Genomic DNA, 20,387 nt, shown 5'->3' with positions numbered 1-20,387 from the left:
ATCGCCCGGTAGTGGGCCAATCACACATCGCATTAAATCCAACAATGGTTGCGGTGATTGGCTGCGAGCAAAACCATACAAATAGTCAGTTTTTCCCAGATCTGGATACAAAAAGGGAATAAAAGCTGGTATTGTTTGACAGGACAAGATTCCGTACTACTTAATACTGGATTATTTTGGTCAATACCTTAAAAGGTATTGAGTACCAGTACCCAGCCCTAGAAAAGTCACAGGATCGCCAAAGTTTTTAGCATGTATCCGTCCAAAAAGTATTGAGATATATCAGTCTGGACCAAAGTGGTGGACTGACCAACAGGCAAGCAATGTCTTCCCCAAAGGCACGCAGCTAGGATTGTAATATTCACACTTGATTGGCAGCAATGTTAATGTACTGTAAAACTTCAATTAAAAGCCCAGTCCCAATTAAAGGCCCAGTCCCTTTTACTTGCCCGGTGTGGCGCCACATGTTGACAAATAAATGTCTGTCTCAATTAGACGCCTGGTCTGGTTGCCAAGCAGTTCATTTTTTTCATAGTTCTTCGGATGTGCAAAAATGGGTTGTTGGCTGCCTTAAATTATGTGTCCATTCTTTGATTACCCTGTAAGTTATTCATATTCATTTAGTCTGTAAAGGTCCTCAGATCAAAATAATCAAAAGGGTTTTTTCTAAAACTTATTCCAAGTTGTGAGTATTGTTTTAACAGGATTAAGCGGTGATGGGTCGGTATGGTAGGTGCCGTAATCCTCAAGTGCCGAAACTTTCTCTCTCTCTGATACACTGTCTGTCGGAGCTAGATCAAATGAATGACTGACTGATTCAAATATACAACTTGATTGTATTTTCCATCTTTGCTGAGTGACAGTTTTGTGTGAAAGGCATTAAAGGCCTGTCCCATATAGACGCCTGTCCAAAGTACAGGCCTGTTGATTTCAGTGATTTAAGTGAGTAATAGCCCGGGGCTAATAATCGAAGTTTTACGGTACATGCATTTTAAAGTTTATGGGCCAAAACATGCAAAACCAACAGTAAAAAAGAAAAAAATAAGGCATGTGTGTGTGTGTGTGTGTGTGTGTGTGTGTGTGTGTGTGTGTGAATGAGTGTGTGCGTCCATACAAAAATGCTTGTGAGCATCTGTGTGATAGCGACCTGAGTTTCTGTCATAAGATCACCTACAGCTGTAAAAGATCTGAACTGTCACAACCACTTCACATCATAACGTTGAATCTCCAACAGCTTCCAGCAATCTGTTTCTCCCCGACTATCACCGTCTTTTTTCAAAATCTCTTTTTAAAGGCATCCTTTGCACTTTCCTGTTGCCTCTCACGTTTCATCTTGTGTTAGATGCTTGTTAGACCAAGTTCAGACCACAAAGGCAGACTCAGTCAGTATATAAAAGCTGTTTTTCATTTAGCCCATTAAATAAGCTCAAACCGGCAGCAATTACGTGGCGCTGCAACTTTACCTTTGATTCATGGAGGTCAACTATGACACACACTTTTTGTCTTTGTCTTATTATGCCTCTCCTAGTTCTTCCTCTTTGCTTTTTTGACTCGCTGCTCACTGGTGCTTAAACTGTGTTTTTTCTCTCCCTCTCCTCTCTTCTTGCATGCTAATTAATCCTGGGACACTCAAACAGGATATCGTGAGTATACCTCCCTGCTTGCTTCTTTTTTTTTCCTTAGCTCGCTTACCTCTTGTAACTGCTGTTCCTTAACTTCAATGTCTACCATTTAACCTTCATCCTCGGGCTGAGTGACTGAGTTTCAGCTGAAAACAAACTGGCAATTAGACAGAGCCAGGGAGTATACAGTAAAGAGGTTTGTGTGTATGTGTATGTGTGTGTGTTTGTGGGTGGGTGGACCTTTTATATTATTATATTTCTCATCAATCAGCCTCTGATTGACAGTTATGAATTGTCAGGTAGAAGCCTAGTCAGCACAAATTATGTTTTTAATTCAAGTAAAACAATCCAACAGGGGGAAAAAACTGAGTTAGAGGATTTTCATGCAACAGCAGGGATAAAGTCCGGTGTAATCCACTGCAGTTGAGTAAGTCCGCCAAGCTCAAGTCAGAAAAATGTCTGTCCGTGTGTTGGCTGACCTGAACCCTGTCAGCTCACATCCACCCAGCAGTTCTGTCAGTTTGGCACACACACCTGCTCTCACTTAGGACACAGCGATAGATAGAGTTTGGCCATTTAAGATTTTTGTGGCAGTCATGTTAGCGCTCTAATCCTGCTCGACAGCCGCCGCCAATTATCACTGAATCTCTGCTGGCTGACTTTAGGCGTGTTTGGAACTGACTATGGCAATTGGCTCTTGAGAGATTTGTTAAGAACAAGTATTTATAGTGCTAACATGTGATCTCTAGTGCCTTCTGGTAAAACTGTTTTCTCAGTTGGAGTTTAAGCAGAAGTCAGTTATAAGTCAGTTTTCAGCTCACATAAAACCTCGGTAGGTAAATACCCAGTGTGACATTTGTTGCGTGCAAATTGCTAACTTCTGTCAAAGGATTTCTGAGTGTGTAGGTGAGCTGAGAAGTAAGCCATCAGATAAATGTTAACATTGATAAGTAACAGTGTATTCAGCCTTAACCAAGCCAAGTCTTGACATTTCATACTGCACAACCCCTGCTCCAACCACACCCTGCCTAACTAAACCTGACTAACCCAAGCTGCTCTTAAACGTTTTCAAGTTCTCTGTTTGTCGTCCGAGCTAACCTCTGGCTGCTAGCTTGAAGTAAATGTTAACGGTTTAGTCAAAGCTGTTACAATAGTGAAAGGTTGAAGCTGGTAACGTTCTATGTGTTTCTTACTGTCAACAAATCCCATGAAAAGACCAAAACCAAGTGCTGGCAGTGTAGCCAAGGTATTTTTCTCTGTACCATAGAACGTTATTTTTATCCAACAAAACTCAAAGTCTACAGACATGCTAGTGATTATATGAGGCTATACCATGGATGTAGGATCTGGATTATAGACTCCAAAATGGCACCAATTCACCTGAATGAAAATTGCTTGCCAATTGAGCTGCAACATTTAATTGATTAGTTTACAACTATTAAATTAAGCCAAATACTTTGATAATCGACTTCAAAAAAGTCCACATTTTCTGATTCCATCTTCTTAAATGTGGATATTTTCTGGTTTCTTTATGTCATGTGAGGTCATCTCAGGTTTTGGAGACACCTTTTCAGACATTTTATAGACCAAACAACAACATTTATTGAGAAAATAGTCAACAGACTAATCAATCTTTAGGAAGTTCAATGCTTACCTTGTTTATTATCTTAGTGTCTCATTAGTTTGGAAAGTATTTGGTCACACCACTGACTTGATGATGGCACAAGAGGGAGAAAGTCATTAGGCTTTATCTTGTGGGGACTATGAATCCCTGTACCAAAGAAAATGGCAATCCAACTAAAAGTTGTTGAGATATTTCAGTGTGAACTTACAGTAAGACAGACCAAAGACTGGCAGGGAAGTTAAAGTATTGAGAGTATGGATAGTAGATGATTTTATCATGGATTGTGATAAAATTAAAAAAAAAAAAAAAAAACACTCATAAAAGGTTAATTGTGGTGATTTTTTATTATTGGGATAATCGTGAATATTGTGACTTGAAAAAGCTGTCCAGCTCGCTATGGTAATTTACTGATTTATTTTCATTTTGAAACAAGGGGGAGCCCCGCATCTTTCCAGTCACTCAAATATCCAAAGGCTCTTTCAGGCACAATGCAACAATAGCAACACTGCACTCTGAAACCCATTATTTCCGATGGTCACTACAGTTTTTCAAGTGATGCACAGCCACCTGTGCTGAACCCAGCAGTAAACACAGCTCAAATTGTGTTGTGTCTGAAAGTGCCTCTAGACCGCTTGAATGGCTGAAGGCTTGACTTGCCCATTTTATCCCCACAAAAATTCAAATCTTATTTAAGACTGTTTGATTGTTTGTTTTCACTTAATAGGATGTTCATTTAGAAAGATGTGTCCAATCTTTAATGCAATAAAAATATTCTTCATTATGTTTCCTGATAATGTGCAGTAAAGTGATTCATTCATTCATTGATGATCATTAAGATAATATCACGAATTGCAATTAAGAAGAACCTCAACATGAAATTTCATGAAACTGAGAGAAGAGCTAATGCATTGTTGGTTTTGGTTCTTTTATGGGATGTGTTGACAGTAATAAAAATAAAGAATAACGCCAGCCTTAGCTTTTATAATTACACATTGTTCTTTGGGGAATTTACAATATACCCTCCACTACTTACCCAGAGTCAGTCAATTATATTAAGCATGGTTGGAGATGCTCTGTCTCCATCTCCGTCTCTGCTTTGGACAAATGTTAATCAGCTTCACAGGACTGTTGAGTCGCACCATTCCTGGTCAAGTCTGTTGAAGACACTATCACACATTGACAGTGATGCATTTCACACCACGTTTGTACTTTGACACATAAAGTGGTGTCACTTTCTGCTAGCCAGAACATTTTCAAAAGTTTGACAATGATGTAAATGAGTGGCAGGCTTCCACAGCAACTTGGCCGTCTTCGCTGACGACCTTTTGTTGGTGGGTCAAAGCTATAACATTCAAAATGTATCCATGAAAAATGAACACAAGGCTGTGGATATGAAGTATTAAAGCCACAGCGTTGGAGAAGGTGCACTTTTTCAAACAGAGCTGCTACTTGAACCCAGAGGCCTCCAGGTGCAGAATTACAATCAAATTTCAACATTAATTTAAATCGCACCTACGAATATATAACAAGTATTCATGACTGATTCTGGGGAAGTATGAAGAGTCATAAAATCCCCCTCAAAACAAACAAAGAACTATATGAAGTGAAACTACTGAAGAGACACAGAGGGTCACAAGCTCAGTGTCCCTATTGGAAGATGGATTACATGCAGACTGGCACATTTGTTGCAAGGGTGAATAGAAAATAAGACTCGAGCTGGTGATGTGACTCGACTTTTTGGTCTTTATACTCAAAGCTAGCTGCTGCCTACCTACAACAGCCTCCCCTTCACAGCCAAATAAACCCTGCAGCTGAAAGCCCTGGCATCAGCCCCCCCTGCACTGTCCTACCCCTCGCTACACCAGCATTCTAGCTCTCTCATCCCTTTAATACTGTGCCACGTCCCGGCAGGGCTTTCCGGGGATTTGTGCAGAGAAAAAGGAGAGAGAGGGAGCAGGATTCGGCAGAAGTCATCCAGAGGTACGAAGCGGCCCCTGCCAGGGTGTGCTTTGCTGTCGTGCTGTTTGCGCTTGTTTCTGGCTGTAGCTCCGTTGTCGCTTATTTACAGCCGCGTCTAATCTGACTAAGCCAAAGAGTCACAACGTGGCATTTGAAGGTGAGGACGTCAGCAGCTTTGAAAAGGATCTGCTTACTGGTTGCCCTGCTACAGTGCCCCAATTTCTAGGCTGGATATTTACTGCCACCCACAGTGAATTGGATTTTTATTCTTAGACAAAACCAAAAAGATCAAAACAGGTGCATATTGTATAAGTGGTTAAAAAAACTCTCTGATAAGTCTATTGTGGATTCTGTTCAGCCATACCTAGATTAACTGCATTAGTAGCAAACACGCACCTAAGAATGGTTTTGTTGGGCTGTCTTCCATTCAGCGGACACCAGCTTTCAAACCCACAATATGTCACTGCAGCATTCAGCCACAAATATTCCTGCACTACCCTTAACAAACAAGAATTTGTATTCCCCTTAAAGTAAATTCCCAAATCCATTGGAAAATCAGAGTGAGATTCTGTAACACTCGCAGGAGTAATGACATCAGTAGCAAGTTCGGAGACCGTCCCACTCGGGCCCAGATGCTCCGACACACAGGGGCAGATGGTGAATGTGACACCAAGCAGTACATCTCAATTCCTTTGACATCTTGGTGTCATCCATCTGCGGTGTCAGCGCATTAACGTGGTGCGTTATTTCATCAGAGTGAGTGATTTAAACATGAGACACACTTTGCCTTCCTTGCCCTTAAATCCACTGAAAAAATAATCATGCATCCACCTGAAACCATCACTTAAAAGAGGATTATATCTTATCACAGAGTCACACTAAGGCCACGTCCACCCTGAGGCAGCCAGGTTTTTAAAGTGAATGCTTATCTATTTCCATTCTTGTATTTTAACTCTCACTCAGCTGCATGTTTGACCACTGAAAACAGATCAAGCAGGAAAACCAGTTTTTCCACTGGAAAAAAATAATTAGAAAATGCTGCTCTTGTGTTCCAGTGTGGACAGATATAAATTGCTCACGACACCTGCCATTTATTGATAATACAGTATGTGTCCTGACTCTTTGTTCTTCAGCCGACACTTTGAAAACAGCAGAAAGCTCCTTTCAAGATATGGCTCAGAGCTGCTGACTCAAAATTGAAGCATTTCTGTATATTTTTTTTATTTCAATCTGGATGGCAACGTTAAGAAAGCAATAAAAACATCAATGTGAATGAAATAACCTTTGACACATAAACAGCATTTTTTTTTTTTAAATCTCTCTGCCTTAGTGTGGATACAGCCTGAGCTGCAAAGCAGAGCAGAAATTATTATTTTCGCACACCAGCAGTTTGCAGGCAGTTCGTCTGTCACGTGATCCTCATTCCCACATAGTAGACAATATTAACCACAGTTATAAACAACAGCAGTGCACAAAGAAAAAGTAAAAGAGCCGTTTCAGCGTTGCTCTTAATCACTCCCTGTAATCTCACAGTAGCTTTTGATGTGAGGTGTCCACTCTCCTTTTCATCATGCATTATTACCATCTCTAAATAATGAATCTGATTCTTTAGATTTTCTGAAGTCTGACATTGCTTAAGTACAAATTTTAGGCACTTTTACTTTACTTGAGTGTTTTCATTGTATGCTGTTTTCAGGGTGTCTACAGATAAAACCAAATTGATTTTAAGATTTTTTTTAATACCAACTTATATGAAATTTAAGACCACACCTGCAATGGAAATACACATTATATATGTGTGTGTATGTGGGTGTGGCACATATGTGTAAATACTCTTTTCAAGTAAAGACACGGATGTCAGTTCAAAATCTGTCCAATGAGTGTAAACAGTCATTGAGTCTGTCAGGCTGGAGAAATTTTCGAGGTAATGTGATCGAAAATATTGAAGACCCATCAAATCTGAATTTAAGACTTTTTAAGGCCTTAAATTAAGAAAACTTTATTTAAGACATTTAAAGAATTTGTAAGGATCTGTACACACCCTGGATTTATACTCAGCCCAGTCGCCAGAGGAAAATGTTGGTATTGTACCTTTCTGCAAACCATGAATACATACAATTTGCACAGTTCATAGGTATTAAGCTCCAGACCACTGTTGAAGATCAACAAACAAAACCAGTTGTGTTTTAGCGAGTCATCAGTGTGATTCAGTCAGCTTTTTTTAGGGCTCCAAATGTGGATGTTTTGTAGCAACCTGTTTTTTCCCAGCAGCTTTTTAGGCTCCAAATGTAGGTGTTTTGTAGCAACCTATCTATTTTCCTAGTGGCTGTTTAGGCTTCAAGTTCGGGCATTATGTAGCAACCTGTGTGTGTTTTCCTAGGGGCTTTTTAGGCTTCAAATGTGGGTGTTTTGTAGCGACCAGCTGGCAGAGGTAGTAGCAGAAAAGGTTACAGAGACATCCCTGCTTTTCCTGCCAGGATTGTGCCCCCAGAACCGGGTATTTTAAGCCAAAACATGATCTTTGCCGAACCATAACTAAGCAGTTTTGTGCCTAAATGTAACCACACATTAGGCACAGCATTGCTGAAACAAAAAGGTTCAATGTTTACCCCACACACAGTAATAACGTGCAAATGTAACAGATCCATGGTTTGCAGAAACGTACAATGCCAACATTTTCCTGGTGACTGGGTTGTTATACTTCAACTCCCCTACTTATCAGAGGCAAATATTGTACTTTCATACTACTGTACTGTACTTTAATTCACTACATTTATTTGAGAGCTTTCTTACTAGTTACTTCATAAATATAGATTATTCCAAAACATACTTAACAGGTATATTCTGATGTATTAATATAGAATATGTTACCAGCAGTAAATGAGTTAGTAGTGGTTAAAATTAGTCCCATCTTTACCTGCTGTACAGCAATGCTTACAATAATCATAATCCAATAATATAACACATTTTATTCAGAAATGGGTCACATCCTGCATATGGAGTACTTTCACTTTTAATGTATTATGCTAATACTTAGACCAAACCCCGGGCAAGAAATAAAAGACATTATCAAAGAAACACAGAAGACTGAGAGAATATTCACACTTCATTAAAAGAAAGAGAAGAAGAAAGAGACAGGAAGTATGCTTATAAGGAGTGAGAGGACAGAAAAGAGAAATGAATCACTGTAAGAAAGCAAAGGAACCAAGACGATGTGTGAAATAAAGCAGGTGTGATCATCATTCCTGTTTAAATAGGGAATATAAAGAAACAGTCTGCACATATTAGATCTAAAACATGAATCCCTGTTGTTTGATATTAATAATAGTTGACTTACTTCAAATTGTAAAATATTGGTACAGGGTTAAGCTAATAACTCGGGTGAAACGAACAAGCATCTGTTATGAAAAATGTACCTTTTAGGAGTTTTATCTGATTAAAATGTCAATGTCCATACTTGTACTGAAAGAAAATCCTCATTTGGGGAGCCGTGTTCAGTCTTTTGTGATCAAAAATGATCGACAGCTCAATTTTGAGATTGTTCTGTCAATAGTTTTCCTTTAAGTAATAAATATAGCAACTTCTAATCAACCCATATCAACTTGTAGGTTTAAATAACAACTTACGGCTAGGGTCTACCAATTTCCAGTCTAACTCCATGTTTAAACCCCGCCCACTCCGAGTACAGACACGGATACAGACTGATTAAAGCCGGGTACACACATAAGGATTTTATAAATCTTAAGAGATTTTTTATCCGTGCGAGACCCCACACATGAAGATAAAAAAATCATGGATTGAACAGTTTTGATGTGTTCCGATATTCTCAACACAGCACACCACACACATAACGATTCAGCTGTTAGCTAGCTAGCTATTAGCTTAACTGATAACTCCATGGCACTGGCAATTTCTTGCCAACTCTTGTCCTTGTCATTCCTGTTGTGATACGACTTGGCGGAGACATTATATAAACACGAGCTGGTCCTTCCATTTCCGACGTCCACCTGACTTTGTGCTTCGGGTCGGCCATGCTTACTTCTTTATTTACTATGTCTGCTTCCTTGTTCCTCAGTCAGCTCGCTTCTTGATTGGCTACATTCCGTTCCATGTCACAATTCACGGAGTCAGGACTCGGGAGTCGTCGACACACATGAGGATTTCCGATCGTAAATATTGAACTAAGTTTAATATTTACGATTGTCGGCCCCGACCCTTTTCCAAGCAGATTATCAGGACGAACTGACTCTTAACACACCTCACACCACAGGATAATCTTATAGGATAATCTTATGAGACATAAGATAATTGGGCGTTTGCCGTCCTTGGTCGGGAAGGGGGAAAATCGGGACAAAATCAGCCCAATTATCTTTATGTGTGTACCCCACTTTAGTTGGTTGAACAGATACAGATCCGATATTGGTGTACTTGCTCTTTCCTGATTCAGTGGTTCCCAACTGGTCCAGTCACAGGATCCAGATTCCTCCTTAGTCATTAGTTTAAGGTCCACACAGTTTAATACATTCAACGTCATACTTGCCCTTGGCCATGTGTTCGAGCTAGTTTTCTGTCGCTGTCAAGTAGCTGTCCATTAGTCACTCACTCTACAAAATGCTGTAAATTACTTAAAAATAAAGTGTGTTTTTAAGAACTTGCGGCCCATTCAGGTGATACGTGACCAGCTTTTGGACAACGACACACCAGTTGCGGACCACTGTCCTAATGGGTAGGGCCAAAGCAGTAATTAGCAGATGGAACAGGAGAAATCAGCCAAATTTCAAAATAGGTAAAATCTGAAAATAATGGCAAACATATGGAATATATATCGGGAAATGGGTAGAAACAAGTTGTTGAGGGTTATAGAGAGTTACAAAAAGAGCTGAAGAAGAAGAAGGGAAGGAGGACCTGTCAGATTGTCTTCAGTTGGAAGCGGAGGTGGCCATGGTTTCTCTCACATTTCTTCCCTTTCTTTTTAAATCGCATTAGCTGTGTCCACATCTCTCCTTTGTGGGCAGCTTAGGTTTAAGCACAGGACATTCAGGGTGAAACCATGTCTGTCTAGCTCTGTATTAGTGTGTTTAAGATCTCTTTATCAAAGCGCAAAGTAAGTAACGGCAATGTGGCTTATCTGTAATTAGTACCATGTTGTATGTGCTCTTTTTTAGACTGTGTTTGAGCTTGAAATTTACTGTTTGATGTTGCAAGTTAACTGTTGTTTTGCTGACATTTTTATGGAGGTGAACCAAGGATAAAGACTCCAAACTCTATTTCTTTTGCCTTTTATGCTGCTTCTATTTTTATGTGCTTCTCCACCACCAGATAAACATGAACCCACAAACACACACACACACACACACACACACACACACCACATGCTGAGATCATTAATCATGAGTGTCGACTGGTAGCTCGGTGCTCTGAAACTGTGTGTAGATGCGACATGGGAGGGAGGCAGAAAGATAAAAGGATGTTTATCTGGGGCTCTTGCATAGAACATCATGTCAGCATCAGGCGGAGAGTCGCAGAGAAGACTATACAAACCCTGCTGCTTTGTTGTTATTAAAGACACTAAATGGATTTCAAGTGGAACATGCTAATGCAAAGTCACCGTATTTAATTACTTATACACTACAAATATATAGCGTCGACAGAACGTTGTATTGTTGGGAGGAGACATGAAAACACTTGTTGAAATTAAGTAACAAAGCCTTTCAAATTGAAACAATCTCAACATGTTTGTGTTTGATAGTTTGACATATTCTGTCATTAGACAGTGTAAAGCAACAAGGAATTAGGGAACAGACCGAGTGTGATGACAACCATGTTTCCGAAACATGGGGATCAAACCTTAAATTATATATATAATGCTGTTTTACTCTTTGGCAAGTATAAACTTAATCTTTAAATAGTCTGTCACAATTACAGTCTTACTCTGTCAGGCTGATGCCACAGTTCTGCACCTGTGACTCCTCTGATGAATATTCTTTCATTGTAGAGCATCATTAGCCCATGATTAGCCACAATGAGATACAGTAGTCTCGATTCTTTATAACCACATTTGAATAATGAGGATAAGAAAAGCCTCCTTTGTGCATCCAGGCTCTTTTAGCCCAAAGATGTTAAATTTGATGTGTTTGATCCTGTAACCAGTAATAGACTCTAATGGAGCCTGAGTGATGATTAGCCGGCCAATATGGAGGCATTGTGTATCCGCCGGCTCATTTATGTGCTGTGCTCTTAAGCTAAGCCACCATTATTGTAACATTATTTCCATTGATAAGTCCTCCAACCTATACAACCACATAAGTGAAAACAGAGTGCAACCAATGGGGGCCCTCAGAAATATTTTGTGTGGCCCCTGAACATGACGTGAAATGCTTGCATCATACTTAAATCACTCGCGGTCCATTTCAACACTTTCACTGTCAATAGCTTATACTTAATAAACTACAAGGCAGCTGCATTAAACTGCACAAGAGCACCTCAAAGGTGTAGCAAAAAATTACTTTCTTTCATCAATGCTAGTGCCGTTAGCTAGAATCGGCGATTTCAGTGGACAAGTCACGGTGGTGCAGTGATTAGTACTGTCGCTTCACAGCAAGAGGGTTCCTAGTTCGAACCCAGGGTGGGAGGCTCAAACCCAGGTGTTTGGCGTTTGCATGTTCTCTCCATGTCAGGGTGGGTTTGCTCCAGGTACTCCGGCTTCCTCCCTCAGTCCGAAGACATGCAGGTTAATTGGTGACTCTAAATTGTCCGTAGGTGTGAATGTGAGTGTGAATGGTTGTCTGTCTCTATGTGTCAGCCCTGTGATAGTGTGGCGACCTGTCCAGGGTGTACCCTGCCTCTCGCCCAATGTCAACTGGGATAGGCTCCAGCCCCCCCACAACCCAACAGGATAAGCTGTTACGGAAAATGAATGAATGAACTCACAACTGCACTAATCCCGTGCAGCCCTCAATATATATTTGTTTCCTGAATTGGCACTTAGTCACTAAAACTTTAAGCACCCATGCCATTGGGCATTTGTTCTTGTACCTCTAATACGACCCACAGGAGCCATTCCTAGATTAACGCCACAACTGGTGGATAACAGAAAAGCTTGAATATGACCGTCGATGGTTGCAGGTTTAAACTCATGGTTAATGTTGTGTAATGATCTCAGTTGGCAATAAAACTATGTGGTTAGGTTTAGACTTCAAAACTCTTTCCGTTCTGTTGTTAAAATAACCCAACATTGACTTTTGGTTTCACCAAGGACACGAACAATGGTCTCCTGGCTGAAAGTCATGTGCTTGTTTGACCCATCCACCCTTAGTGTACTTTGTCGCTCTTTCTACTACATTCCCTAACATTCTCTTTTGCTCACCTCATAATTACCACAGCCACTAGAGGTCGCCGCCTAACAATAAACGTACAAATAGGTCATAATTGCCTCTTACAGAAGCAACCTATGTGGTCATATCTTGGAGGAGGACAGTCTCGAAAGTACGGTTGGAGTATGTTTGGGTTATTCACAGCAGTCGAACCCTTCAACAGATGAAAGTGACCCATGTGAATGTGGTTAAGTCTTAAAGTACTAGTGTGAAATTGGTGATGACACAAGCTTTTTCTGCTTCCTTCTGAGCTCCACAGTGTGGATATAAAAGAGCTTAAAAAATATATAATCTAATAAAAATCTGAAACACAAGCTAATGTAAAAGTAGAGCATTGGCCAGGAAGAATGTGGTGTAACTAGGTTTGTAGATGTTACTTTATGTTGTCCACAATTAAAGTTGTTGTTGGAGCATCTGATCATAGCACAGAACAGAAGAGTTTTCTAAGTTAACATATGTTGAAACAAGACAAAATTTCATTTATACATTTTTAGATTTGAAACTTAAAGTCAATGGCATCCAGTGAACATGTAGCTGGTTCTACAGGATCTTCTGAACATTGTAATTGTGTAACGCTCAGCCGATCCAGACACTATTCTTTCGTAACCAAATTTGAGCAATCCTTTTCAAAAACGTTAATGTTGTGCAGTTACTAGGAAAATGATGACAATATCAGCCAGATTTTCTTTTCAAGTCTCAAATACCGTCATCCTACCAGCCTCAGAAATCTAGTACATGTCAGGCTTTAGCCCCAAATACAAAGAAAACAGATCAGACATGAACGTCTTGGCCAAAACCCACCGCTGTTGAACACATGCAGACACAACACGGATCAACAAAGCAGCATCTCCTCCGCCTGAAACAAAGTAAGGGAACACACACCAGTATGCACCAAATAACCTCCCTCTGATGCACCATCATTGCCTCTGACGCCGTTCTGCCAAGAGCAGATGCATCAAACCTACAAAATACTAAAGAAGGGCTTCCCTTTTGGCTGTTGCTACATGAATGAATCTCCTGCGTCTCATAAACCTACACTATAAAGAATGAAAAGAGGTACTTTGGCAATGCGGTACATTACACCCACACTGCTCCTGTGACAAGTATTTTCCATTCACGTTGACAGGGAAATTAGTATATTTACCTATAATTATCTCTTTTTTAAATAGTAGAAATAGACGCTTGACACTAAACTCTCCTATTTGTCTTTCCTTGCTTTTGTTATTTCTCGCCCACCCCTCCCTCTTTCCTCCTTCTCCTCTTTACATTTTGGTTCTTCCTCTGTCCTCTGTTATCCCTCCTCGGCTTTGATTCCTCTACCCACAGGAACTTCCGGAAGCATCTTCGGATGGTGGGCAGCAGGAGGATGAAAGCACAGAGTGAGTCAGAGATGTGTGTGTGTGGTTGATACGTTTGCTCAAATTGACTGTGATGTTGTTCAACCCGCCATCATCTGTGTTATTTTTCTGTTTTTCTGGTGTGTTTTTTGCATGTGCGAGGCACCAAACGCTGCTGCTTCACGGAGATTCTGTAACGCTCTATTGCTTCACATTGAGGATTATGTGTTCAATAGTGTGTGTGTGTGTGTGTGTTGATAACAAGCCAGCAATGAGTCTGTGCATGTGTGTGTATATATGAGCGTGTGAGTTGTAGGTGGTCTTTTCCTGTTGCATTGCTTTAAATGTTTGGAGGTTGTTGTTTTTGGTTGGTTGGTTGCAAAGTTTGGCGGCAAAGATGCTAAATGACATATTTTTAATAGTGCAAAACGCAAAGGGACGAAGGGGTGTGTGTCTATGTGTGTGAGTGTTGCTACAAATCTATAAGACATTGATAGAACACCAAAATGTACAGATTACTCAGTCTGGATTAGATGTGGCTTCTGTGGCAATGTGAGTGTAATTTTGTTATGTGACTGGTTTGTAATATATTAGTTTGTCCAGTGTTTTGATACTGAAAATTAGAGCAAAAACAGGACAGGACAAATTAAACTCAATGTGTCAAGTAGGTTGGAGAGGTGAAAAGTGTTGTAATTATACAGTCTGTGCAAAATTTGGCACCAAATATCACAGCTTTTTAGGATACTTCAAAAAAGATGTCGTTTTTCATTTCATATTTAACACTTAAGACTCATTCTTCATCTGAAGAGCAAAATTTGACGACCAATTAAGAATAGTTATTTCTAACAGAAACATGGGCAATTTGTTTGCAGAAGTGCTGTGAAAATCACCCAACAGCAATTTTTGCCATTACTGTCTGGTCCAGTACGATTAAGTCAGAATAAAAGAAGAAAAGCTATTACGGCTGATGAGCCTGAACCCAATTAAAACCCCACAAATGTGTCACCTATCATTGCAGAGACCAATCCCCCAAATTTTGTACCTCATCATATATTTGCCCTGTGGACATTTTTTTCTAAGCCCCAAAATCTTGATGCTGCTCACAGTAATGTCAGTAAAGTTGTTCAACACCTCAGACTCTCCCTGCTGTGAGGAGGAAGTAGTTCTCCCGGAGCCAATTTCTTCTTCAGACAGTTTTTTCCCCCTCACATCTCTGCATAGCTTTGGGTGAGCAGAAATTCTCCTCAGTGTCACAGAATCTGGTCCAGAGGCTGCGGTGTTGATTAAAGGAATATTTCACCACCCAAATGAGCATTTGTATACCAGTTACTCACTCTGTGTTAGGTTGAATTTGTGAAGAAAGCTTTGTTTTTCTCACGTCTGGTGAACGAAGAATCCAAAAACAGAAAACAATGATTGATAAATTGGAGTCGTAGACATTCCAAGTACTCAGTACTGCTGAGGGACTTATCCATCCTCTCTTTAAAGCCAGTGTCCATTGACCAAAACAGTAATTTTACCTCACTGAACACATTCTCACATGCCTCCAGTGAACAAAAAATCCAAAAACGTATTTTTTTCTTGATGACTTTAGGTAATAGGTGAGTGCTTTTAACAACAGGAAAACTGTATCAAAACTTTACGTTACAAACTCTCACACAACTCGTGCAGTATAATCCAAGTCTCATTTATCCAGTCCTATGCTCAGTACTTCCAAAACAGACAGCCCTTTCTGATGGGAAACTGAACTGAAAGTGAAACTTATCTATGTTCTCTTCAAAGCCAGACTTCATTGACAAAAACAGCAATTTTACCTCACTGAAGACAGGAGCTGCTGGTCTACCACTGCCTCGATTGGTAGTTTGTTTATGTTGTTGTGTTCGGAATCACCAAAGTCACATAATAACACAAGCAATTGATCGATCAAGGCAGTGGTAGATCATCAGCTCCTGTGTTCAGTGAGGTAAAATTACTGTTTTGGTCAATGGAGTCTGACGTTAAAGAGAGGATGAGTAAGTCTCACTTACAGGTTAGTCCTCCATCAGAAATGGTGGTTTGTTTTGGAAGTACTGAGCTGTACTGAGTACTGGGATCACCTATGACTTCAATTCGTCAATCATTTTTTCTGTTTTTGGATTCTTCTTTCACAGGAGGCATGCAAGAAAAAACACATTTTCTTCACAAATTCAGTGTAACACAGGGTGACTAGCTGAATGGTCATTTGCGGAGTGAATTATTCCTTTAAGTCAAATGAAACAAATGATGCATAACGATCCTGGGCCCAATCACACCTTAGACCCCATTAGATCAATCCGGTTACGACTATAAAAATCAAAAAGAGGTTCATAGAGTTCCTTTGATGTTGAGATCATGAAATATGATAAAATGTTTTGATATGATTGCAAGTTATAAAGCAATTCTTGTAATGTTTATATTTTTTAAAAAAAATGTCCTTTTGATCATGAGTAAAAACATGAAATCATTAAAAAGCTGACCTTATGAACGATTCGGCTAATGAAAAGACATTTGTACTTGAAAAGAACAAGTTGGAGTCACAGGAAAATGAACAGAAGCGTTAGCGAGGATCCATCAGCCTAGAAACCACAGAGGACCAAAAATATGGCGCCTTGAGGGACACTGTTGATTAACCATGTCAAACACTTTCAAGTAGTCTAAAAATATTGTAAGAGCACAGTGATTACTCTTCAAAGCAGAGCAGATTTTATCAAGGCTCAATAAATCTGTGAAACAAGGACAGTCCTTTTAAATCCGTACTGATGATGAGCAGCAGGCTTCTTTATAATGTTAAAGATGGATGATTGTTGGCGTACTGTATGTGTGTGTCTGTGTGTGTTTGACGGTTTGTACGTGCAGGCATTTGTTTGTGTGTATGTGCAGAGGAGGGATGGCATTGTGTGTACACTATATTTGTGAGCTGCATTAGTCTTTTCATTTATGTGTTTTAGGTGGTGAGTGTGTAGACGAGACGTCCAGTTTGCGAGCTCGTTAGTGTGTGTGGTGTGTTTGTGTGACTATCTCTCCCCACCTGCACTAGCATTCGCAGAGCGTAGATCGAAGAGTTTCAACCGTTCCTGGAGTGACCCCACCCCTGTCAAGACAGACCCTCCTCATGAACCCAGAGACAGTGAGTTAACACAGACTCACGCATGTGCATCTACACACACCCACACACGTGCACACACAGACGCTGACACACAGTTTCTTACAACTAATTAAGTGGTAATTAAAAAAATATGGAAGGAGGCTTTAACTCTGAAGTAACCAAATCACAATAAAGATTAACTATGCAGAATTTTCGTAAAAAACAAAACAATGTATAGACTTAATTATCTGCAGAGACTCTGCCCTCTGCCAGAACTTCCTTGTTTGAGCACACAGGTGAGGTCGGGGCTTTATGAAAAGGTAGCGACCACGTGCCAGACAGTACCCATCATGCATCTGTGAGATACAGTGCCAATATAATGCAAATATAGCGACGCGAAATGCCAGATGAGAGAGAATCTAGGATTGGCTTTTACTTTAACTTTCGCTCGCAAGCTTGTTTACAAACCAGACCCCTTGCACTGAAAAAATTACCACGTGCAGCTAATTACAACCTGTGCTAACATTTACTGTAAGGCAGGCGCCCTCTAGTGGCCATAGTAATTGACCCTTTACTAAGAACCACCCCTTTGTGATGGTCCGTCAACCTGTCTGAGCTAACATGGAGCCCACACTGTAACTAACTGCACTCCCTGGAGAAATATTATCAAAGTTTTTGAAAGATGAAAAAGGGATTTCAAAGAGAAGCAGACAGACGTGTCCACTATATGCCTTTGAAGGATATATCCAGGATGTCAAACTGACTCAGCAGCAACAACAGGTTAAAAAGACAAAGATAGTTAGAAGCTAAAGCCGAACTATAGGCTACAGATCACAGTGTAAAAGTAAACCACCACATCACTGCTGATCGCCACAGAAGACAGTGAATATAAAGGGAAACTTTGCTGATATTGAACCAGCTGTGTGGCATCGCAGTGTGTGCAGATGAATGTTGTTTGGCTTGCCGGCAGACAAGCGAGGAGCTCTGGGGGAAGCCAAACAATATTCATCTGCACACAATGCAATGACACACAGCTGGTTGGAAATCAGCAAAGTTTCCCTGCTTCCCTTCACTGGTTCCTGTACAGCAGGGTCGGTCTCTTTCTCACTGTTATAATCATTAAAAAGCAAAAGCAGCGTGTGTGTACATTCAGTAGGCTATATCTTCAGTAGCTAACTAGCTAACCCTACACTTTTCAGGGTTTGATTTTGGTTTTGGAACAGGGAGGAAACGTATATCTTTTTCCAACCTCTCCAGGTAACGAGTATCATTAATACACGACGTACCCCAGGCACAACATTTAGCTCCAAATCCACAAAACCAGCCTGAAAATGAAGGAAATCTGAAACGACTGCATTAGAGTCAATGGAGCACAGCTGTGGTGTTGGATCTTAAGCTACGCTATGACTGGCTAGTCTGCTTTTGAGGGACGGGACTAAGCGAAGGGTCAGTTATTACCGGTGCAAGAAGAGGAAGTTATGTGACTTAGCATAAAAAGTGACAAAGTCTGCGTAATGTTGTACAAATATCGAAGAAGAACCATATGGGTGGGCGAGAGGGGTCAAACAAACATAGGACTTTGACCCTGAGATCGTGTTCACATCTTGAAGTTACTGTTGACTTCTTTTAATAGCAATGTAGTCAGTATACTAGTATGATTTTAACTGTAACCGAAGGTCATATAAGTCAATTTGGAAATCAGTAGAAATCAACCTGTTCTGTCGTTTAGCAATGAGAGAGCATTGTTACACACACAGTAACATAATACACATTTAACAAGTTCTGTAAAGTCATGTGTAATGTCAATTACATGGTTAATAATCAGTTTGTATTCCCAGCATTAACAGAGAGAGGAAAAAGTAAAAATCAGCCTGGTCCTATTTATGTAAATGTAAAACCACTTCCAAGAGCACTCAATTCTCATTTGTCTACAGACAAAATTAATCAAATATCACAACAACTGCCAGATACAAACATGTCCTTTTAAAGACATTAATCAAAAACTGTTTCAGTGTCCTCTTGTTCTCGAGTGTTTACAATCATCTAAAACAGCTGCAGCAGGACTTGTGAGAACAATGGACTAAGTGTGCAGTTATAAATAACCCGTTTGACCCGCTGTGCCCTCACATCTTGACTGGCAGATTGATTACAGCTTAAATTTGCTTTGTGCTCACTCAGTACTTTGGCCACTAATTAATTTCCGTACACAGGCGGCTCATACAGAGTTGAAAGCCACTTAGCGGCATTTGTCAGCCATAAAAAAGGGTCTGGTAATAAGCACTTTGATATACGAGCCGACTTACTGTACCGATGGAATGAGGCCAAATAATCTGTAGTCGAAAATGGAGGTCAACCAGTCAGAAATAATGCAAAGTATAGTACATAATGTACAGCCAACTGCAAAAGCCTAATGTACAGTCACTGGGTACTTTGTACAACTAAGTACAAATTTGAGGTACTTACACTTTACGTGTTTACCAGTTATTTCCTACGATTATTTGGCAATGTATGAGTGGGAGAGTGCTTTGTCTCTTTATCCGACAGCTGTTATTAGTTTCCACTTCCATTTTTTTCCTCTTTCTTCTTATACTCCCTCAGCTGATTTGAAATGCTGGAGCTTATCTGGATATTAAGATTGATTTTTACATATTAAGTTTTAAAGGGACAGTGTGTACGATTTGGGGGGGATTTAGTGGCATCTAGTGGTGAGGACTGCAGATTGCAATCAGCTGAAACTTTTCCAGGTTAGAATTCCTTCAGTGTTCATTGTTCAGGAGGTTTTTAGTGGGAGCTGAATAATCCACAGAGGCCTCTTCCTCTCCAAAACAAATAAACCCGGTTATTAAAACCACAAAAAAAAACAAAATAAAGCAGTTTTATGTAACAAATCATGTTTCTCCAATGCTGTTTGGCTTAGTGTTGTCACGATACCAAAATCTTTGTTTTTCGGTACCGATACCAATATGAATTTCAATACTTTTTGATACTTTTCCTAAGGAAAAGTCCTTTTGGATACAAACCTTTAGAACAATAAATAGTAGGGGTGTAACGGTACCAAAAAATCATGGTTCGGTAAGTACCTCGGTACGGACGTCACGGTTTGGTTGCTCAAATGTTTCACCAAGTTGGTGTTGTCTCGTGTTGTCTCCCTTTGCGAGGCAGACTTTCTCTTGTCTTTTTTCACGTGCGCCAGCTGCAAATGTTGATACAGGTGTTGTCATACACACCACTTGTGCAATCTGTGCTCCAATAGGAACAAGAAAGGCGTTTGTGTGCATAAATGAGTAAAATAAATTAACTAAATTAATGAATTGAATCAATTTCAAAGTACCGGTATTTTCCAAATGCAGTATAGTACCATTTGGAATG

General features: G+C 40.1%; 1 protein-coding gene across 1 annotated transcript in view; it reads left to right on the top strand.

Annotated features, from left to right (window-relative positions):
• nsmfa (NMDA receptor synaptonuclear signaling and neuronal migration factor a) overlaps positions 1 to 20,387 on the top strand; it is a 69,695-nt gene that overhangs the window by 23,722 nt on the left and 25,586 nt on the right. The window contains exons 5-6 of the mRNA XM_050053203.1: positions 13,905 to 13,957; positions 16,971 to 17,060. Of these exons, the coding sequence (XP_049909160.1) occupies positions 13,905 to 13,957; positions 16,971 to 17,060 (143 nt within the window). The remainder of the gene's footprint in view (positions 1 to 13,904; positions 13,958 to 16,970; positions 17,061 to 20,387) is intronic.

Source organism: Epinephelus moara, chromosome 9, assembly GCF_006386435.1.
Source record: "Epinephelus moara isolate mb chromosome 9, YSFRI_EMoa_1.0, whole genome shotgun sequence".
NCBI classification, from domain to species: Eukaryota; Metazoa; Chordata; class Actinopteri; order Perciformes; family Serranidae; genus Epinephelus; species Epinephelus moara.
The sequence above is the reverse complement of the archived record's forward strand: the minus strand, read 5'-3'. Positions and strand labels throughout refer to the sequence as shown.